This window comes from Stegastes partitus, unplaced genomic scaffold, assembly GCF_000690725.1.
Source record: "Stegastes partitus isolate 25-593 unplaced genomic scaffold, Stegastes_partitus-1.0.2 Scaffold126, whole genome shotgun sequence".
Classification (NCBI taxonomy): Eukaryota; Metazoa; Chordata; class Actinopteri; family Pomacentridae; genus Stegastes; species Stegastes partitus.
In genome coordinates, this window is record NW_007577857.1 from 87,663 (window position 1) to 108,127 (window position 20,465).

The window sequence follows — 20,465 nt, forward strand, 5'->3', positions numbered from 1 at the left end:
ACACACACACACACACACACACACACACACACACACACACACAATAATACAGAAATGCATACTTCCTGCATGTCGGACAAGCCAACAGCTGCTTAAGGAAAACATGTTCCTAATCTTAAAACACAAAACAAGTACTGTGATACGTTTCCTTGTGTGCACCGGATTCCCACAGAATTCTTCCAAAATTGGCTCCCGGTGGAAGAAACAAACAGATCACGGTTCCAGTCCTGTGGGCACAGTGATGCATCACAACAATATAGAGGGCTGGTGTAGGAAGAGGACATGAGGGAAAAATAGGGAGGATTCACTTTGATTTTATTAGACACATGATGAAAACTGAGTCAGGGAATTTGAAAAGCAATTCTAAATTTGGAGACGTCATAGTGGGCTCTGGTGATTTATATACTTTGGCTCATTAACTGTCAGATGTAGTGCTGTCACATATATATCCTCCCACAACTCCTTTCTGTCTCTGTCTACTCTAAGCAAAGTCAGGACGAAGTAAACATGTTGAAAACGACTTTAACAAGCCCTGATCCATCTTAAGATGAAAATAAACTTGATTTAGAAGATGCAGATTTCTCTACTTGTTTGTTTAATGAGCTGTTATACCCCCCAGCGCCTATATCTACATAATAAATGCTGGTACTTGCCACATAAAAGCTCAGTTATGCAAAGTGAATTGTCTTTAACAGGGCACCAGCAGCATATAGTTTACTTTTATGTAAAAAGGCACAACAGTCATAGACTGTTTCAAAGTGAATATAAAGGAGAATAAAATGCAGAGATGCTAACAGGGGTGGGCAACCCACGGCTCCAGAGCCACATGTGGCTCTTTCATACCTCTGCTGCGGCTCCTTGCGGCTTTGGAAAATAAATAATGAGTATTTTTATTTAAATGTATTTTATTTTAGCTCATTAATTTTTAAAATTTGATTCTAAATTTGAAGATTTTTGTGAAATTCTAACATTAAAATAAATAATGTTTAATTTTTTTGTCGCTCAAAATATATGTCATAACTGCTGATGTGCAGCAGTGCTGCTTTGAGCTCCTCTCGTCCCAAAGTGCTCACAGGCGGTCAGCAGTCTGGTCAGCAGTCCAGCTGCAGTCAGCAGGACAACCAGACGGCATGTTTACTTTGCTGCTGGTGGATAATTTATGATCGGCTTTTTATTTCATAAATAAGAGAAAAATTCAAACAGACATTGAATATTTTATTTGAAAGTAACCTTCAACCTAGCGTCTTTTGTTTTTTTTTTTTGGAGTTGTTTTTGTTGCATGCAAAAATAAAATGTTGTTTTCTCTGCAGCAGTTCATTGATTTCACAAATGCAGCACACGATAGTTTTTTATACATAGCATAAAGGTAAAAATGATATATGCAGTGTTATCTTCACTTTAGATGTCAAAAGGGTTTTGTGGCTCCTGGTGTTTTCTTTTCTGTGGGAAACGGGTCCAAATGGCTCTATGAGTGTTTAAGGTTGCCGACCCCTGTGCTAAAACAACACAGTCTTAAACAGTACCATAGCGCCCAGGATAAGCTTCAACTCAGAAGAACAGAGAAGCCTTGCAGTGGCAGCACATTTGTCCCTATTAAGATGCAGTGCTATCCACCAGAGCTCATGGTTTAGTTGATGCTGCTTTCGAAAAGGTCACAGGCTTAACGTCCTCCTAAAGAAGAAGGTGGGCTCCGTAATCAGGCTTCCCATCATAATTTCCCCCATGAAATCGATTGCCTTCTGTGGTAGCCGATCTTAATTGCTCATTTTCTTTTTATTTCAAATACTGTATGAGAGCAGCCGCAGCAAACGTTGTCTTCTGCGACACAAACAGCAGTGCACACAGGCGGTGATACATTTCCATTTTGGTCAGCGCCTTCATCAACAGGATGAATTTGTCATTTAAGTGTTGCTGACCAGATATTGTTTATCTCAGCTCCTGACTCACTGCCTTCATTGTAAATTTGGTATTTTCAGTGGCAGCGTTTGGATGCATGCTCCTTTCGGTAAAACTGCGTAGTCACTGTGTGGCCAGTTGGTCGTAAAGTTATCTTCTCATGCTAATTGCGCTGCTCTGCTTGGTAGCTATACTTTCAGTGTACGCTAGTCATCTGTTGTTAGCAGCAAGCTTTGTCTTAGCGCAGCCACATATCATTGTGTTATTGCATATTTCGAAGGCAGTGTGGCGTTTCTTGAAGTGTAGAAATATCCGTGATGGCATGAAGTGGGTTAACTGTGGCTGAGCAGGAGATGCACAGGCTTCTTATAGAACTGTGGGAAAAGTAGGGATCAGATTTCACTACATGATTATTATGGTGAAATAAAATTCATCCATCCATCCATTTTCTATACATCGCTTAATCCTCACTAGGGTCGCGGGGGGGCTGGAGCCTATCCCAGCTGACTCAGGGTGAAGGCAGGGGACACCCTGGACAGGTCGCCAGTCCAGACAGACAACCAAGCACACTCACATTCACACCTACGGACAATTTAGAATCACCAATTAACCTCAACATGTTTTTGGACTGTGTGGGAGGAAGCCGGAGAACCCGGAGAGAACCCACGCTGCACGGGGAGAACATGCGAACTCCACACAGAAAGATTCCGGTGCCCCCACCGGGACGCGAACCAGCAACCTTCTTGCTGCGAGGCAACAGTGCTACCAACTGCGCCACCTTGCAGCCCGAAATAAAATTCACAGCAAGAATATTATCAAAATAGCTATAAAAAAGTGAAAGAAATAATGCTATCAATTAAATTTATCTTTACCTTCGCTGAGTGTATGTTTTGACTTTAACATTCAAAATCTGATTGTAGAAAAACAGAGAGAGAATCTCTAACCATAACTGTGGTGTACATTGAAATGTCAATAAGCTAGATTAGATAGATTATTTAGGATGTCATCATATGTGTATTATTAAAATGATATCAATACATCATGTTTTAGATGTCACAGTTTTTGTTAATACTGTTGTATCGCAACACCCCGAGTGGGAAACACTTCTGTTAGGCAACAGCTCCCTTCTGGACACGCATGTTCACCGATTCGAGCTTTCTTCTAGTCTCCAGCGTAAACGTAGCTGTGTCTTGTGTTGGCATCAACTGGTTTTGAAATGGTTGCCTTTCATATTTATGTGCACCTGTTTTCATAGGAGCACGTAATCGTGATTTAACACACGAGAATTTTCTGTTAAGAATCCTCCTTCTCTCAGATGTTTCAGGTGTTTTATTCGTCTATTTCTGCGTGTGGGTGGTTGCTGTCGGGTCTGTGGGCTCCATACATTGAAGCCACATCAGTGCTGAGCGGCAGAGGAGGCTTGTACATGGAGCATACTCTACTTCTCTGCCACACAGAGGGAGCTCTCACTGCTGCTCCGCCGCCGACACCGGCAGCCCTGCAGCGCTAGCCTACATTTCAGAGGAGGAGGGAGAAAAATATGGTGATGTCATCTCGAGGTCTCTCTCCCTCTCTCTCTCTCTTTCTCCCCCTCTCCCTCTCTCTCTCGTTTCCTCTCTCAGAGGCTGTGTTGTAAATGTAATGGTGCTTTTTGCTGCCCGAGCTGCTCGAGGTAGGTCCTCCATTCATCCCCCGGCTGTTCTCTTTCACACATGCATGCTGCATCGGTCCGGCTTCCTCTACGCTTCTATCTTAGTGTGTTTGGGCTTATCTGCGCTTGATCTGGATAAATGTTGTTTATGATCCCGCGTGTGATAATCTCACTCTTGTTGCTTTTTCAAGGGGAGGGGGGCGGTTTGTCATGCCGTGTTTGTATGTACTCTGTCAAAAAAGCACATTGTAAGACAGTGAGGTCAGATCGCACTACAACCTGATGATGTGTCCCGATACCAGACGAGCTGCTCAGAATGTGCCTGGTCGTTAGACTGCCGATAGCTGTTGAAGTAAAGATGAAGAGGTGAATCGTATATAGATTTGTAAATCATATTTGTTCAGCTGCCGACAGCACCGATCACATCGCGTTAGCGTCTAGGATCCCATCTACCAGCGCTGCTTTTTTTTCTTGCCATCTTCATTAAAGGTCATTCTCAGGTCACAGGAATATTGTTTGCCACTCTGACCTTTGCACTCGTTGCTTCCTCGTTACGTCCACACATCCTTCAAAATGTCCACTGTCAATCACGAATATGCCGGCATGTCTGCCTCACATCTCGTCTCCCATTTCTGTTATGTAAGAGGTATCACACACAGACACATATTATTCAACTGAAGCTGCATGCGTCATACACATTTTTATTGTGCAGCTCTGTAGTGGAGCTCGCTTGTCTCTGGGATTTTTTTTCCTGTCCTCCTGTCTGTGTCTGTGGCAGGGTTGGTTTGTTCTGTCCGAGCCAACAGTCAGTTAAAAAACCCGGGCAGCCGCAGTGTTTCTCCTATAATTGGACTGAACGCTCGGAGGTCACCACAGTCTCCTTGACACCATAGGAGTTGAGACCTTCTCATCATCCTCCTCCTCCTCCTCCTCCTCCCCATCAGCATTCCAATCCACACGTCGCTCCGATAGATCAGATAAAAGGGTGCTAGTGAGTGCTGAGTCACCTTGTTGCATCCTAAAGCATTTTGATTTTGCAAGGTGACACACTTGGTACTCCGCATGCATTTCCTCCACAATTACAGGAGCATATTATAGAAAGAGGAAGAGTCTGTATTCATATGGGAGTTTGTACTGACAGAGATCAAAGGACCACAGAGGTTTATATTTTAACATCAGTAGCTGTTATATTATTCTAAGTCAGGGTTATTTACTTGATCGTCTCGTCTCTTGTTGAGCTGTTCTCCATCGGGCTGGGTCGCTGTGCTGAGCATGATGTAGTGGAAAGGACAAGGAAAGTGATTTTAATGGAGTGCCTGTGACACATGAGAGGATAGATTTGACATTGAATTTCTACCGGCTGATGGAAGCACATGCTGTATTAATGCGTATCATTAAGAAGGACTTGAACTGGTATAAAATGGAAATGGGTGAAATTATTTGGTCGGGAAACAGTATACATGTGATTAGGTTGTGATATAGAATATTTTTCTCAAGGTTTATTATATGTCTTAAATTCTTGGGGTTGCAGTTTTAAATGCATAAAGTAACACTGATATAATTTATTTTGAGAACGGAAGTATTCAATAGTGGCTCATTGGCCATAATTCTTAAGGCACTCAAATGCTGGCATTTTGTCAATATGAATATAAAAATGTCATGATTGCTTTATCATAAGACTCTGGCCTGTATACTTTGAAATATAAAATAAATATTAAATCTAAAAAAAATTCATTAAGAAAAGTGCAATGTATTTTTAATTAACTTAAAATATCCGTGACACCACTGCTACTTCAGTTTTAAGACTGCTCAAAATAATGCTGCCTTTGTCTTTTTGGTCAACATTCAAGGCACAGCATTCAGCTGGAAGATATTGTTTGAGTGTCATCGGATGAAAGTGTACACAGCTTCATGTTTACGTTCAAACGAGCTCCCCACGGCGTCCGGTTGTTTGATCCGTACAGTGTAAGCTGAGATGTTGCAGGGTCTGACTGCAGGGAGGTTGATTCACACGTGTCGTGAGTTAACTGATCACGCATGATCAATAGGACATCACATGCTGTCTTCCCAGCTCCCAGTGCTTCCATGTGCTTGCACCTCGTTTAGTTCTCGAGATGTGAGCACATTTTACATTATTTTATTGTCATTTTTGGGTTGCAGGTTGTACCAAACTGAGGATGACTCGGAGCAAAACAAATATCCTGTACGATATGGTATAGGATGGATATATTTACTGTAGGGCTGCCTGAGACTAATGATTTTCCTAATCATCTTATAACTGGTAATTCAAGCCATTAGTTGACTCATCATATGTTTGTAGTATCATTTTAATTATCTAAATATATATTATTTGGTGGCATCAGATAATGGTTAGGCTTCCAGGACTGAGAGAGACTGTTGTAAGTAACATTGTTAACATTACAGAGAAAAACCAAGCTGGTGCTAATATTTAAACCAAGCAAAATGCAGAAACACCGGCAGCATTAGGAAGCTAATGATTCTAAATGTGTCTGAATAATCAGCAAGGAAACTGAACATTTTGTTAAGTGCACCTTTATTCAACAAAGAACAGCTCGTGGACACCTCGTCCTTGGTGAGTTATCACAGAAATGATAAGACAATACCATCCTGCTGCCATCATGCTGTTGTGTTGCAGAACCGTCTTGGAGTTGTCAATAAATACATGGACAAGGTAAAATATATCACCTGGATGTAATTCCATTTGTAGATCTGTGGCCCGCTGTTAGTGTTACGATGCTGTAAATTGGGAAACTAAATGTAAAACAAAATCTACACTGAAAGTATCCGGCAGCACTGGCATTATACTCTTGCATCAAGCAGACGTTCAAGCCGTATAACATGATTATCAGTCTCTGGAGCTCGCTGTACAAGCTGTACTTTCAAGTCTGCCTGTCAGGTTTTGGACATTGTCTGTCTGAGGGGAGGGTGCGGGGGCAACGGCAGTCCTTTTCAGCAGAGCGTCAGGTTATTCTGGTCACTGAGATCTGGCATACCTCAAGCTGAAGCAAGGCTTTCAAATGAGTCAACCTGCTTTATAAATGCTGTTTTTTATAGAATCCCCTCTTTATTAGAAGGGCGCATGCACCTTTCCTAGCCAAACCTTCAGAATGCCCTCAGCTGCTCTAATGTGGAGGAGCCAAGGCATCTTGTATTTGTCTAACTGCACTCTTTTTAATCTGTGCTACAGGTCTGGCTGCCACATGTGTAATTGTGCAAAGCTGTAAGAGCTGCACGTCTCTTTTATTTTTCCAAGCCAAACTTCCATCGAACCTGATCCCACACTCTCGGTTTGAGCCTCTGTTGTACTGCATGTACAGTATCAGATTTTTGCAGATTTCTAACCTCCCTGGGAGGATGACAAATGATTCTTATTCTGGTGAGTGTGCTGGATTCTCTGTGGTCTAGCAAGGCAATCCTCTGCTTCTGCCTACATGGTTGATTAATATTCCTCACTCCCTGACCTACATGGTTTAATTCTCTTTAAACAAGTCTCTCCCTAAGCACAGCACCAAACGGGGACAGGCAGAAGATTACATTGGACCGAGCAACTTTAAATTCCCCTTTCCCCTGCTTTCTATATCTTGTTTTCTTTCCCCCCTCCCCATAGAGAGCATTTCTGGAAAACATTGTTTGACGATCCGTTCCTCATTCCTGGCAAGCTGACATATCTGGTGTAGCAGCATGTTTGATCCTCTGCAGAAAATTACATCTGGTCTGCTTTGGCTATTTTATCTTTCAAAACTGATGCTTGGTAGATTTCCGAGTTCTGAGTGTGTTGATGCGTATGAATGAGCTCCCAGTGATAGTGATGATGGCACTATAACTATTGCACTGTCGGGGATGGAAAGCTCCAGATGGCATATCTGTCTACTGGTTTGCATTTTAATTATTTGCAAAACTTCCTATTTTAGGATATATTGGGCATTCAGACTAAAAACAGCCCTTTATTGCAGCAATGCAAATGTGTTGGCAGAGTATGTCACCTGTAGGGCTGGACCCGAATAGCTGACTCATCGTTTGCTGTGCTGGAATCGGGATATCAATTTTGATCTCCGAATATCTCCCCCTCTGCCCTCCACCGCTGCCGCCACCGCTCACTCCTGACCTGGTGAACCGGCACCCTCAGCGCCACCCCCCTGGTTCCAGCCCGTCGGAGCCTGCGCGCACGAATATTCGTTATTACGTTCGTTATTAATTGAGCCGAATATCCGGAGAACAGAAACTGCTATTCGGCCCAGCCCTACTCACCTGTGAGGTGACCACTTAGATGATGAATTTGGATCCAGGAAGTCCAGTTTGAGCAACAGATCATGAATTGAAAAACTTACCTGACAACAAAACACTCCACAGATGTTTACAATATTCTGTGACGACATTTTACATCCCAGTGTTGTCACAGTGCTGGTCATTTGTGGTGAATAGTAGTTCAATAGTACAGTGACATTCCCGTGCTTACAGGCTTAACTAAGTAGGCTAAGATGCCAAACATCAGACTAGCGTCACTGTTAGCATCCTGATGTTAGCATTTAGCTCAAAGCACAGCTCAGCCTTCTGTTCGTGTTGCCTCGCCAAGATGTTAGCATCCCTGTAGACTGTATGGCACAGCTGATGCAGTTGTGAGTTTTACATGCTAGAGCAGCTGAACAAACTCCTTTTCTCCTTGCTGTTTAATTCTTCTCTGACTTTATTTGTAACTTTGAAGTCAAGGAAAATGCAGCCAAATTTCACAGCACAGCTTTTGCCTTTAATTCAAGTGTGCGGTTTGTCGCAAGGCGTTCAGGTGATGAAATCAGAATTTTCGTGGTGCAACGCAACAGCAGAGACAGAAAACATGTCTAAATGTTACAATACAGAGAGTAGGAGAGGAGCAAACAGATGTGAAGTGCTTCTGCTTCAAATAACGCCTGCGTGTTTTTGCTCTTCAGGTGTTGGAGCATTCTGCTGTGCTGCAGTGCTATGCTGTCTAAACTCTGCACAGTGTACAAACCACTCTATTGTTTCTGTGAGAAGCTGAAGTGCTCCCCAAGTACCTCTAACGTAGGTCTTTGGAAACTTTTGTACTGAACTGTGTTGCTGCTGCAGTCACTGTAGTGCACCTGACCAATGATTGAGAGCTAAAATCACTGACCTCATGATGCAGCAGTTATGTTGTGGTATGAAAGAAAAACTGATTTTACAGTCAGTTAAGGCGTATTTGGAAGAAAAAAAAGTTACAAATATCGATGTTGATGCTTTTTCTGTGTTGATACTGTGATTATGGTGACAGCAGCTTCGATACTGAAGGTGAAGTATTAGGCATCTGTGTAGCCAGCACAGGTGACAGTAAGCAGTTTATTTACTGAAGCAAATCCATTATTTTAGCACAAGCACGAATGTAATAATGTGATGCAGGAACCAGCTGCACTTTGGAGGAACTAGAAGCGCTTGACCCATAAGATTCTACAATTCTACAATTTCATTTAGCAGACGCTTTCATCCAAAGCGACGTACATCTAAGGGCAGATACAACACAAACAAGGATCTTGACTGACAGCCTACTTGACAACAAGCCCTCGTCCAACTCAAACCCAAGCTCCAAAAACACTCACCAACTAACTGCTATCTCCTATGTTCTAGATCTCTGCTTGCTCTTAAAACCCCATTGCTGCCTGTGTCAAACAACTGTGCAGCAACAGTTTACCTGTCCACAACCCAGCTTTTAGGGAGCCTTGGCTGAGATTACCCTCAAATCTTCGTCATTACTAAGCAGGAGCGGAGACAAAGGTGACCTTGTTCTGAAACATCAGAGACTGGCTGTCACCTCAAGGAGAGCTAATGAAGGACGAACTTGAATCCTTTGTCAGAAACATAGAATTGTTGTTTGTTTGTGCTGAGGTGCGGTGTTTGAATTCTGTTCGACATGCTGTGTTCACTCATGCAGCATGGTAGCCGCGTATGTCTAATTTAACCAATTGTTTTTTTTAAAACACTCAGCAGCGATGGGATGAGCCTCTGTGGATGTGCGTCTTTGGTTGTCACAGAGCTGCCTCCCCTTGTGAGAGTGGACAGCAACATCACTACAATCAGCTTAGGGTCCTGAAATGATTGCTGTCCTTGCCTGCCCTTGAGCAGAGCTCTCCTGTTAATCTGGACATAATCAAAATCATTGTATTTCACTGCTGAATTTTCAACCCAAGCACAATTTTCAGATCTGCTTTCATTGTTGTCAAACCAAGCATTTTCTTTAATGTATGTTTCTGGTACAACATTCTGCTTTTAAAAACAAACTTATTCCATCAGTATATTTTGTAATGTTTTGACTTTTTTGACAGAGCATGGTTAGTGGTTGTGCGGCCCTGATTAAAAGAAAGTTGTGGCCATAATTAGACCACATTGAGAACAGTAATTAGACTATAATTGCTCTGCAAGGCAATCAACTTCTATTCAGAAAGGCTGGAATGAAAAATTGTAAACTTTGTATCTACAGTTTTCAAAGGTATTCAAATATTCACAGTCATGGGCTGAAACCAGAATCAATATTCACAAAGATGGGACTTTAGCCCATTAGGGACATCAGTGATATTTAATGCCAGTGATTACGGCTCATCGTTCACAACAGTAATGGCACATTGCTCATACTGGTAGTATTTCATAAAACCAACACAGAGCAATCACAGCCTTTGTCTTTCAAAACATGCAGCACTATCAGTTTTGGCTCTGCGGAGAAACCCCTCCGCCAGTGTTTCCGGCTTTGTTTTTGGGGCCACTGCCAAGCCACAAGTTTAGGATTCCCTGTGCATTTGCCCTCTAACTTTGGCAACGATTCATAGCTCTAAGCTCACAGACTGCTGTGTTACAGCTGAAGCAGACTGTGATGTGCCAGCTTGTGTGAGGCAGCAGACTGTCAATAAAGTGTGGGAGAAAGTCAACACAATAGAGGCACAGCTGAGTGAATTGTTTGTCCCTGGCTTGTCCATTGTTTTATTAAGTGACTACTCTTACATACCCATAATTAAAGATTAGCATGCAAATTAAAATAAAAAAAGGTAACCAATAATTATATGCAATACTGATTAGGTAATGTATATGACTGATGCTTACTGCTATTTACAAAAAATACAAGAATACATGTTACCAGCTTGTGTAACGTATCTAAAAATGAAATTTGTTTGGGATTCTTAAGTGGCAGTTTTGAATAGTTTGCACAGCTCAGTCACCTTGCAGTGACATGGGTGGCATCATTCTCCTCACTGGAACTGAACAAGTTAGACTTCAGTGATAAGGTCAGTGAAATACTGGTCTTCCCAACTCTCACACTGCACAGACATTGAGCTACAGTGTTCCTACACTCATTTAGCAATGCTACTTCCTCACTCCAGGGAATTTGCTACCAAAAATGGACACATTAGGATTAGTATTATGATCCATTATGTGGCGCCAAAGCAAGCAAATATAGGGCAGTTGCAGGGTTAATGCCCATTTAGTCATCTAAAAATAAGCTGCAGCAGAATCTAGGCATATGTTCAACTGAGAATGTGTCAACTAAATACTAAAAATGTACGTCAGTGGCAGTCGGCTAACTCTAGGGCCCGAGCTTAGATACGACACCTTCTGCACCTCAGAGGGAGATGCAGTTGCCATTCCTGCAACAAACTTCAGACACTATATAATTGCAGTAAATGTTTTAAAAAAAAAACAACCTCCCACACACTGCTAGAAAACCTTCTCTGATTTTTCTGTTACTTTCCCACCTCAGCTGTGTGGCCGCTGCTCCAGGCTGAGTCATGATTGCTGATTGCTAAAGCTGGCTTTGAAAAAGAGTGGAAAGCATCTGTCTCAGCGTGATGGGTCCTTGAGAATTGGGGCCAGATGAAGTGTGTGTGCTGGCTGGAGCCAAGAGGCTGCTGGAGCACTGGAGCGTTACATTAGAAGAATGACTGGTGGAGGGATTTAGTGACCGTCTCTTTGTCAGGATGTCCTTGCGTCCTCTGTCAAATATTAGGCGCTATTTGTCTCTGAAGAGTGTCCTAAACTGCTTCTTTCCTGGTACCTTCATTCCTCTCTGTTCTTGGCACCTTCATAAGGAAGCGTATGGGCTAATATTGGCAACAGCTTCCTGCCTGTTCCCCAAAGGCTGCTCCAAGTCTAACTTTATAAATGTTGACGTGAATGATAATTTCCAGAAGAAATTGCCTATTTGAAAAATAAAGATTGTGCTGAAGAGGTTCAGTGAAAAGCTGTAATGATTTTAGCCTCAGCCTAGCAGAGTACCACCTGCTGAAGGCACTGGATCCTGCTTATCAATAGTCTGCGGGTTTAATGATTTTTGGCTTCAAACAGCTTTTTTTTATGTCCTCATAAGGCCTTTATTGCACTGTTTCAGAGCTCTGATGGGTCTGGATGAGATTACCCTTTCTCAATAATGAAATTATTGCTCTCAGCACCATGGATAAAGACAAGAAGGGCAAACCTGATGATGTACTTTTAACCTTTATTTATCCAGATAAGGGTCTAAACATTCTCCTTTTTACTACCACAGCTTTGTGTTACAATTGAACTGCTAAATTCAAGTTCATTTGCTCGAGGCTACTCAGTAGTGCAATTAGAGACTGTATAGCTGGATAGTTTGCTGTCATTCAACTTATGGTGGCACCATTTTCTTCTTTTAGAGCCGAGACCTTCAAAATGTAGAGTGTGGGATGTTGGTTTTCACATTCTGAGGACACAACACAGCACGTCAGACGGAAGTGGTGAAAACACAGACGGGGACTTTGGTTCTATTCATGCAGCAGTCGGTATACATTGGCTCCTGTGGATGCTCATGAAAGACTGGCTGTGACTTTACACTAGTTACAGGATACAGCAGCTACTTACAGTCAGTGTGATTATTATGGAGTTGTGCCAACCACAGTGGACGGACATGCATTTGGGCACCGCTGATGAAAAGCAGGGTCAGGCAGACTCTCACGGACCCTTGCAGACTGGACTAGATGATAATATTTACATCATGCAGGCTCTCATGGATGCTTGTGGATATGCAGACATGAAAAACATGTGCTATCAGGGACAGATATCAAATCAAGTTCAAACACTGAACGAATATTGCTAATAAGTTCAGGAACTGAGGGGAGCAGTAGGCAGATGAACTTTGTGTCACAGCTTTCAATCAACACCCACTCAGTCAACATCAACGCTATCTATAAGCCTTCAAACCTCATTAATGGCGAGATAATTTCCAAACTGACCACCAGTGCATTTAATGGAGTTTCCAGTTGAGACCATAATGACTTTGTGGCTTTGAATTTCTAGACACAGCTTGTTTCTTTTTGAATGGGAGTGAGGAAAAGCTTCTTTAGCATCAGCACCTAGCAGCCTCCAGTGGCTTCGGCCTCGCAGTCAAGCTACGATCTCTTTGGACTCTGCCTCCAGCCGTGGTCGCCGCTTCTTCAGTCCAACTGAAACGTTTACTCCCATAGACTTAATCTGATCAGCTGTAATCTCAGGCAGGGCCACCATGTTCATTGCTCACAGTGAAAATATCAACACAAAACAGTAAATCAACATAAGTGGCTGCCTACTATAATCTTGAAAGCATTTGGAGAACAACCACGTGATGACAGGCAGCTGCTCCACCCAAAATAATCTCCCCGAAAGCATAGTGTAATTAACAGATGGTCCCACTTGTTAACGAACTCATGTTCAGGATTTAGCTGAAAGGTTAGGCTTGTATTGTATTTGTCTGTGTGGACGACAACTGCATGGAGAGCAAAAGGGATCGCTGAGGGGCAGCTGGATGGGACGGTGGATGTTAATCATACATGGTCGTTATTATGGGAAGCTTCAGTTTTGATTCTTGGTTTTAGGGTTGTCATTGGGGTTTGCAGTGAGTTCCTCACAGTGATGTATACTCGAGGCGGTGCCACTCAGCAGATGTGCAGAATGCAGGTGTTGGCGTCTGAATCAGGAGAAAAATGCTCGACTGCTGATGCTCCTGTGATGATGTAATGCTCTTTAAATGAGGTGAAATCAAATAAAACACCATTCCTTTCTTGTTTGGCCATGGCTACAGCTTTGATAGAAGAAGTGCTCTCATCAACATTGCAGTGAATGCTGTGGAAGGCTAAAAAAATCTGCTCTGATGATGCATGAGTTCTGCAGAATAGAGGAAGCAACTGGAGTTAGCTGTAAAGGTTAGACTTTACAAGCTTTTAATTCAGGCAATATATTTAATTCTGTGATGTAATGGAGCGTTTTTAAAAAAAAATATGGAATCAATTTAAGCTATTAAAGTACTTGCTCTGTCATATTGTGTGTTAGAAAATCAGCTTACTTTTGATGTGCATAGTAGAGTGTTTTTGTGTCTGTCTGTGCTAACAGCATAGGAGACAAAGACAAAGTTAGGTCCAAGAAATGCTTGTCCTGAGTCTGTCTTTTAATACCCAACTCTATATACACACACAGACAGATGTTGGTTCAAATTCCAGTGGACTCAACCTACAACAGGTGCTCCAACTGATGTATGAGTAACTCCCCATCTGGTCCAGTGGAGCAGCTAAGTGGCAGCCAGCACAAACCTTCCCTAGATAGATAAAGGTTAAAAACAGTGCCATGCTCCAACACTTCTATAGGGAAAACAAGCTGAGGGCAGGCAGAAAGAGATAGATTGAAAGAATGAATTTTTCAAGACTCTCCGGGGAAGGTGGCTGACAGGCAGGCTGATCCTCCATCCTCCCCTGCTTGCACTAGAAACAGACTGTTTATTGAAGGCCTGGAGCTTTTTTCCACTTGTTTGTGTGGAAAGTGGCAGCAGAGGCACGCGCGCTTTAGGATGCGATGGCAAAAATAAGAGTAGTCTTTGTTCTGCTTCTGTGCTGTAGAACACCCATCAAAGCCTACTTGTTATGAAATTTACAAGATGAGTAGGCATGATGTTGCAAGTCCAATCTCGCAAACTAGCCATCCCACATAAGGTGACGGGGCATTTTGGAGATTACTGCACTCTTCCAAGCCAAAAAAAAAAATCACTGCTTGGACTAGAGGACAGAATTTTTAATACATTGTTCACTTAAAACCTCCAAATATCCGAGCGAAAGAAATCCTACACATGTTGTAAGTCGTAGCGATGTCCTCCTGTGGTAACACACTGCTTCTCTCTCTCCGCAGATATGCAGTCATCAGAGCAGCGCTGACGGGCCTGACTCTGGTTTAACACGACCATGGAGTCCTCCTCCGAGTCCCAGCAGGAGCCTGAGAAAACTTTGGTAAGTTGTAATTGCATGTGTTTGTACCGTCCCACATGGAGATGCATTTCAAGGTTTCAAAACAAGAGAGTAGCTCAGCGCTCCAGAACAGGAGGTAATTGCGAATGCATAAAAAGGGATGCTTTTAAAGAGTCATGAGGTACACGGAGCTGCTGTATTTTTAGATATTCTGACTGAGAAACTCAAGGTAACACTTGTTGTAGAGGACTGTACGCTGTAGGCTCCACTTTAGACCTGAAGAGTAACATTAAATCCACCCACTGAGCCCGACTGCCTCTTAGATGCGGATAATTATTTCTAATAACTGGTGGTCTTCACATAACCGCCATGTATAGTCTTAAGCTGGAAAGAGCTCCTGTTTCCTGCTGGCAACAATGACAGGACATGTGCTCCAGGAGTACACTCTCCAAACCTTAATGATTAGCTTAAGGTGCTAATATTGCCAAGCTGCACCAGGCTTGTCAGACTGACCGTGGCAGACGCCGCACTTTGCTGCTTGTAATTAAACTGGTGCCAGATCAATGTGTGTGTGAGTAGATAGAAAAAGGCTGTCTCTCTGGTTTCAGATGATTAAAGGTCAGAGGTGTGTTGCTTCAGCACTCTTTTCCCTCAGAACAGTCATAGTGATGAATTTGGCCAATGAAAACAATAACACAACCATCCACTGTGTTTGTAATACAGTTTAATGTTGCGGCAACTTCCCATTTGGTGCCATTTTAATGCTTTCTGTCGATAGTTTGCTTTATGATTCTTCTCCTGATAAATCTCACAGCAGGTCTCTAATGCAACTATTACATTCAAGCATGTCGCTCATAAAATAAACAAAGGAAGCATATCACCTTTTATTTATTGCGGGTGTAGGCAGTGTTTTTTGGCAGTGTTTGGCACAAATTTCATAATAACTTTCCAGCAATTGTAATTCAAGCGCTCGAAGAGGAAGCTAGACTTCCACCCCACCTCCTGACTCCGTTTTCAGGCTTGAGAACATCTAGCTGGGGATAGGAGATTTTAGCGAATCACAAATCACAGTCAGATGAGATGGTGTAAATATCAACAAAGGCCATAGAAGAATAGGATAGAATAAAATAAAACTTTGTTGATCCCTTCGGTGTAAACCTCAGGGAATTAGTTGAAAAGGTTTCTTGTTTTTTTTTTTTTTAACAGCTTAACAAAGTTTTTAATTCACTTCTTGTTGATAATTAGTGTTTTTCATGATATTCACGGACGTATCAAGTGGTCTTAAAGTAAAACAAGCTGTATGAGGATGCAGGATATATCCACTGTCTACCACATATCTTCCTATTCTGAAAAAAGAAATCCTGTTTTCATTTCTTAGACACTTACTTGATTATCTGAGTAATGATTCATTCACGACTTCAATAATCTATTTTCAAGCACAGACTTGACTGCATTCATTTGCTCAAATTTTAGTATTTCCTGGACTTCCGGCAGTTGTTCAGGTTGAGCTCATGGGAACTTGTGATGGGCATTTTAAACATGAAGAAGATGGAACTGAAATAGGTGCTTCTGAATAAAACATATGCATTCTTATCTGTATTCAGCACAAGTTTGAGGTTATGTTAACGGCAGACTAAACAGCTTGAGCCTGAGAAGAGCCATACGCATACAAAATTAAATCATCTGCAGAAAAAAAAATCATAAATTTTAGAGTTGGTGGGAATAGGAGTCTTGTTTACATGGGTTACAATCTTTACCGAAGCAGCAAGCCTCCTCACTTCAAATTGTGTCCTCACTTATAATGTCGTTAAGGAACCTCAGCGATGCGACCGAGCGAGTGGCGGTCGGCACGTTCACACATTAAATAACCCTCCTAGAATTCTAATTCTACCCTTTCATTGCAATTCTAATCCTTAGTAGCCGTTTTTGCAGAGTGCAGGAGGGCAATTATTATTGGAGATAACTGAGATGATAACTGTGCCGACCATCTCTCCCGCGGGCCTCCACATATACAGTGTGACACAATGGGGCTGAACGGGAGCAGAGCTGAAAGCGCTTTCCTACTTCTTTGAGTCTTACTTAAAGTGGGAGTGAGGTTTAATGACACTGAGTCTCTGTTATTAGTACAAGCTAATTTCTGAACCTTCCTTCTCTTCAGTCTGTTGTAACGACTCCACAATTAAGCCGCTGACGCATGAATTGGTTTGAAAGCCATATCAGTATGTTTGCTTTTAAATGTTTTCTTTTGGATTGAATTTGATGAATGTGCACCTCGCTGAGATTTAGCAATAAACCTCTTTTGTGGGGGGTCCAGGGAAGTGTGTTATCACTTTCTCACATTATAAAGCACTACATTGCCAAAGCGGTGTGAGACTCAGACTGTGGGACGTATTGTGTTGCTGGTTTGTCCTGCTGTTTGCTGAAAGGGCCCGTTGGTAGGGAGGATGGCTCCCAACACGAGATGAAAGGCTCTGGGAAGCACGCCAGGTGTCCACCACTTCTCCATTCGCTCTGACATCCTCACAGTCAGGAGACGCTTCAGGAAGGTTTACGGCAGCCAGCCCCCCTCCCGTTCCAAACATCCACCGCCATTCAGCGTCCTGTCATTTGCATTGTACATACTGTAATGAAAGCACTGGTGACCTGCTGTTCAGAATAGGCAGCAGTGAAAAGGCACACAGACAACCATTATGCACTTGAACAATGGGCTTAAGGTAACTTAGAGGTAAGCGGAGAGGATCTGTGACGAGGAGATCGCCAGCTGAGGGTATTTGAGCGGCTAAAATGAATGAGAATAAATTGTCAGTGGCTGCTGAATTGCCCTTTGGCGAGGCGCTTCTCTTCCATTTGTTCCACATAAGCTTTTGTGGTTGCCAACAGTACAAGACTGGTTGTGCTGGGAAGCAGAATGTTGCTAGAAAACTGAAATGTGCTCTGTTTCCTTTCATATTTTTTTCTATATCTATTCAAAGCTGGATTTTGTTTCTGCGAGCAACAAGTGTCTTCCATATGCATCCCAGGACGCAGGCATCATTTCCATCTGTTCCAACTGCACCACAGGCCATTAACCTTGTTGCATCAAAGATAATTAAACCCATTATACCTCAGGCAGGCTTATGATTCAGTTTGTATTTTCAAGAATCGCTCCATAACAACCCTCTTTTTCAACATTAATCAGTCCTCTACGGTATTACAGTACTCTTCATCTAAAGCATCCTGACGTTGTTAATAATGCGGATCTTGACAGACTTCCATAGATGGGATCTGTGGGAGTTCTGTCTTATGTTTGCTGCACATGAACACCTAATACCTTTGTCGAAATAAATACCTGTATTGACATTGTCTGGAGGCCGAGATTACTTTTATAATAAAAATCGACAAACTCTGTAAGTCATTAATGGATTCTTTTCATGCGTGTCCGGATGGCTGCTGTGCCCTCTGAATCTAAGGTTTCCACATTCAAAGTCAAGTGTATTCACGGAGCACTTTTAACTTAAAGGATACTGTAGCTCATACTGTACTGACTGTACCCGTCTGCTGCTTCACCAGACTGAAATATCCTGACAGAGAGTTACCTTGAGATTTAAGAAACACATACAGGATACCCAACTTGTGGTTTTTAATATCGTTGGCAATCCTTTAACTTTCTAATCTAATATCCAGTAAAATTCAGTTTGTCTGATATTTTGGTTTATGACCCAAATACCTGCAAAACTACCTCCATTAGCCTAAGCTTGTTTCTTTGTGTTTATCTTACCACGCTAACATGCTAAGCTAAGATTCTGACCATTGTAAACAATAAACCTGTTAAATATGAGGATGCGAGCGTGCTGTTATTAGGAATTACCTCAAGAGCTGCTACTAGGGCTACAGTGCCTTAGGCTGTTTTTTTTTAAGATGGTTTACATGAGTATACATGAAAACATAGAGAAAAGGCTTTATAGTTAAATTCACTTTCTTTTAACTGTCCTTGTCTGTTCTACTCATAAGGATTAGGACTGAAGGTTTTATTTTATGACAAAGAAACAAAGAATTATTGCAGCTTTTTTGACTCAACAGAAAGAAGCTCTGTTAATCCCCTGGGCCCCACAGCCTGCAAGCAGATTTGAAAGTCATGTTTACTTAAAAAAACAAAAACAAAATTACACCATTTATCAAAGCAAGAAACTGTAAAAACAGAAATGACTTTCTGTCAGTGAATTCATCACTCATAATGGGCAGTTTTGTCAGGAAAAAAATATGCAAAATAAAAAGGCTTGCATTTTGATATTTTATCAAAATTACTTTATTCTCTATGTTTCACTCAATAATGTATAAACTTTGCACTGTAAGAGCAAAAGATGCCCAGAAATTGCTTTGGGGTCAGAGGGCTAACGCCAAAGTTAAAACAGATTTGATGCAATCCTTGAATTCCTTTTGACAAAAAACTGACTTTAGAAATGCCCCCAGTCACACTGAAACTGAGCTAGCTGTGGCTGGCTTTGATGAGGTGCTGACTGCTTGAAATTACTTGAAATTAAACATCATCTTGTGGCTTAGTACACACCAGACTACTGTCTTATGATACTGCATTTAAGTTCACCATGCATGTCTTAGACGAATGGAGAAGTTAAAGTTATGCTAGAAAGCTATTCAGTTGTGACTCGATAATCTGACCCTTAACAATCTGAAAACCTTGCTATCCGACAGGTTTTTAGGAAACACGAACAGAACCCATTATGAACAGCCTTAACATACTGACAGCCTTGGATTCTGACTCTGACATGACATTTTATGTCACAAATCAGGATAACAATTAAATGTGACTTGTATGTGATCTGCTGTGTGAACTTCATACGACCCAGAAGTGTCCCGCATGCGCAGAAGAGGACATGATGACGTCACACGCAGCGAGCGTGCTCAGTGTTTGTGGAAGTAAACACGGATGACGGCGGCGAGGAAGTGGTGCTGCCGCCTCCACCGGTGGTGGAAACAGAAGTGCGACCGCGAACTAAACTAGCATCAGCAGCCAAGTTCTGCCTGTGCGTTCCGGCAACTTCCACCCCGTCGGAGAGCACCCCCGGGGTGGAAGTGTCCCCCGACCGCGCCAAATATTCTGATATTCATCATTAATTGGACCTGAATATCCAGAGAGCAGAAAGTGCTATTGGGACCAGCCCTACTAGTTAATATAACAACTATGAACAATAATTATTAACAACAAATGAGCCTTCCAGCATCAAGCCCTCCTTGTATCTCGACCTCCGTCTTGACAATCCGACAGCCTTGCTATCTGACATAAAAGAAGGTTTTACATTTAGAGTCGGATTATCGAGTCACCACTGTACTCGTTTTAGACACGATGACACAACATAAATACGAGATGCAGCCCCACTAATTATCCACATGTAACTTTTGACGTCACATTATTGATAATCTTTTCTCTGCGGTGAAAAAGGGGTTTCGGACTGGCAGGGCTTTGACAGAGTCTTACTACTCTGACTACAATGCCACATAATGTGACAGGAATAAGCTCCAGGAGGCTACAAGAAGCCAGAGGTGAAAATTGGCTTCAGGCTTCTCCTAAGGAGTGAGAAACCGAAGGCTGCATCAGCTTCTGTACATCGGCGGTCAGACTGTGGGAGCTGTTGATGGAGCAGAGCTGACAGCCAGGGCTGATGAGACACATTCTCACCACTGAAGTAAATTGGTTCAAGTAA

At 42.3% G+C, this 20,465-nt stretch overlaps 1 protein-coding gene across 4 annotated transcripts in view; it reads left to right on the forward strand.

Moving 5' to 3' along the window:
• The window catches only part of osbpl8 (oxysterol binding protein-like 8), a 115,115-nt gene that overhangs the window by 13,600 nt on the left and 81,050 nt on the right, over window positions 1-20,465 (forward strand). For 3 of the 4 annotated variants that reach the window (XM_008278531.1, XM_008278525.1, XM_008278526.1), the window contains exon 2: window positions 14,711-14,808. In XM_008278531.1, the coding sequence (XP_008276753.1) occupies window positions 14,764-14,808 (45 nt within the window). In that variant the 5' untranslated portion in view covers window positions 14,711-14,763. Of the gene's footprint in view, window positions 1-14,710; window positions 14,809-20,465 lie in introns of those variants that run through there. The other variant, XM_008278528.1, reaches the window with a different exon arrangement.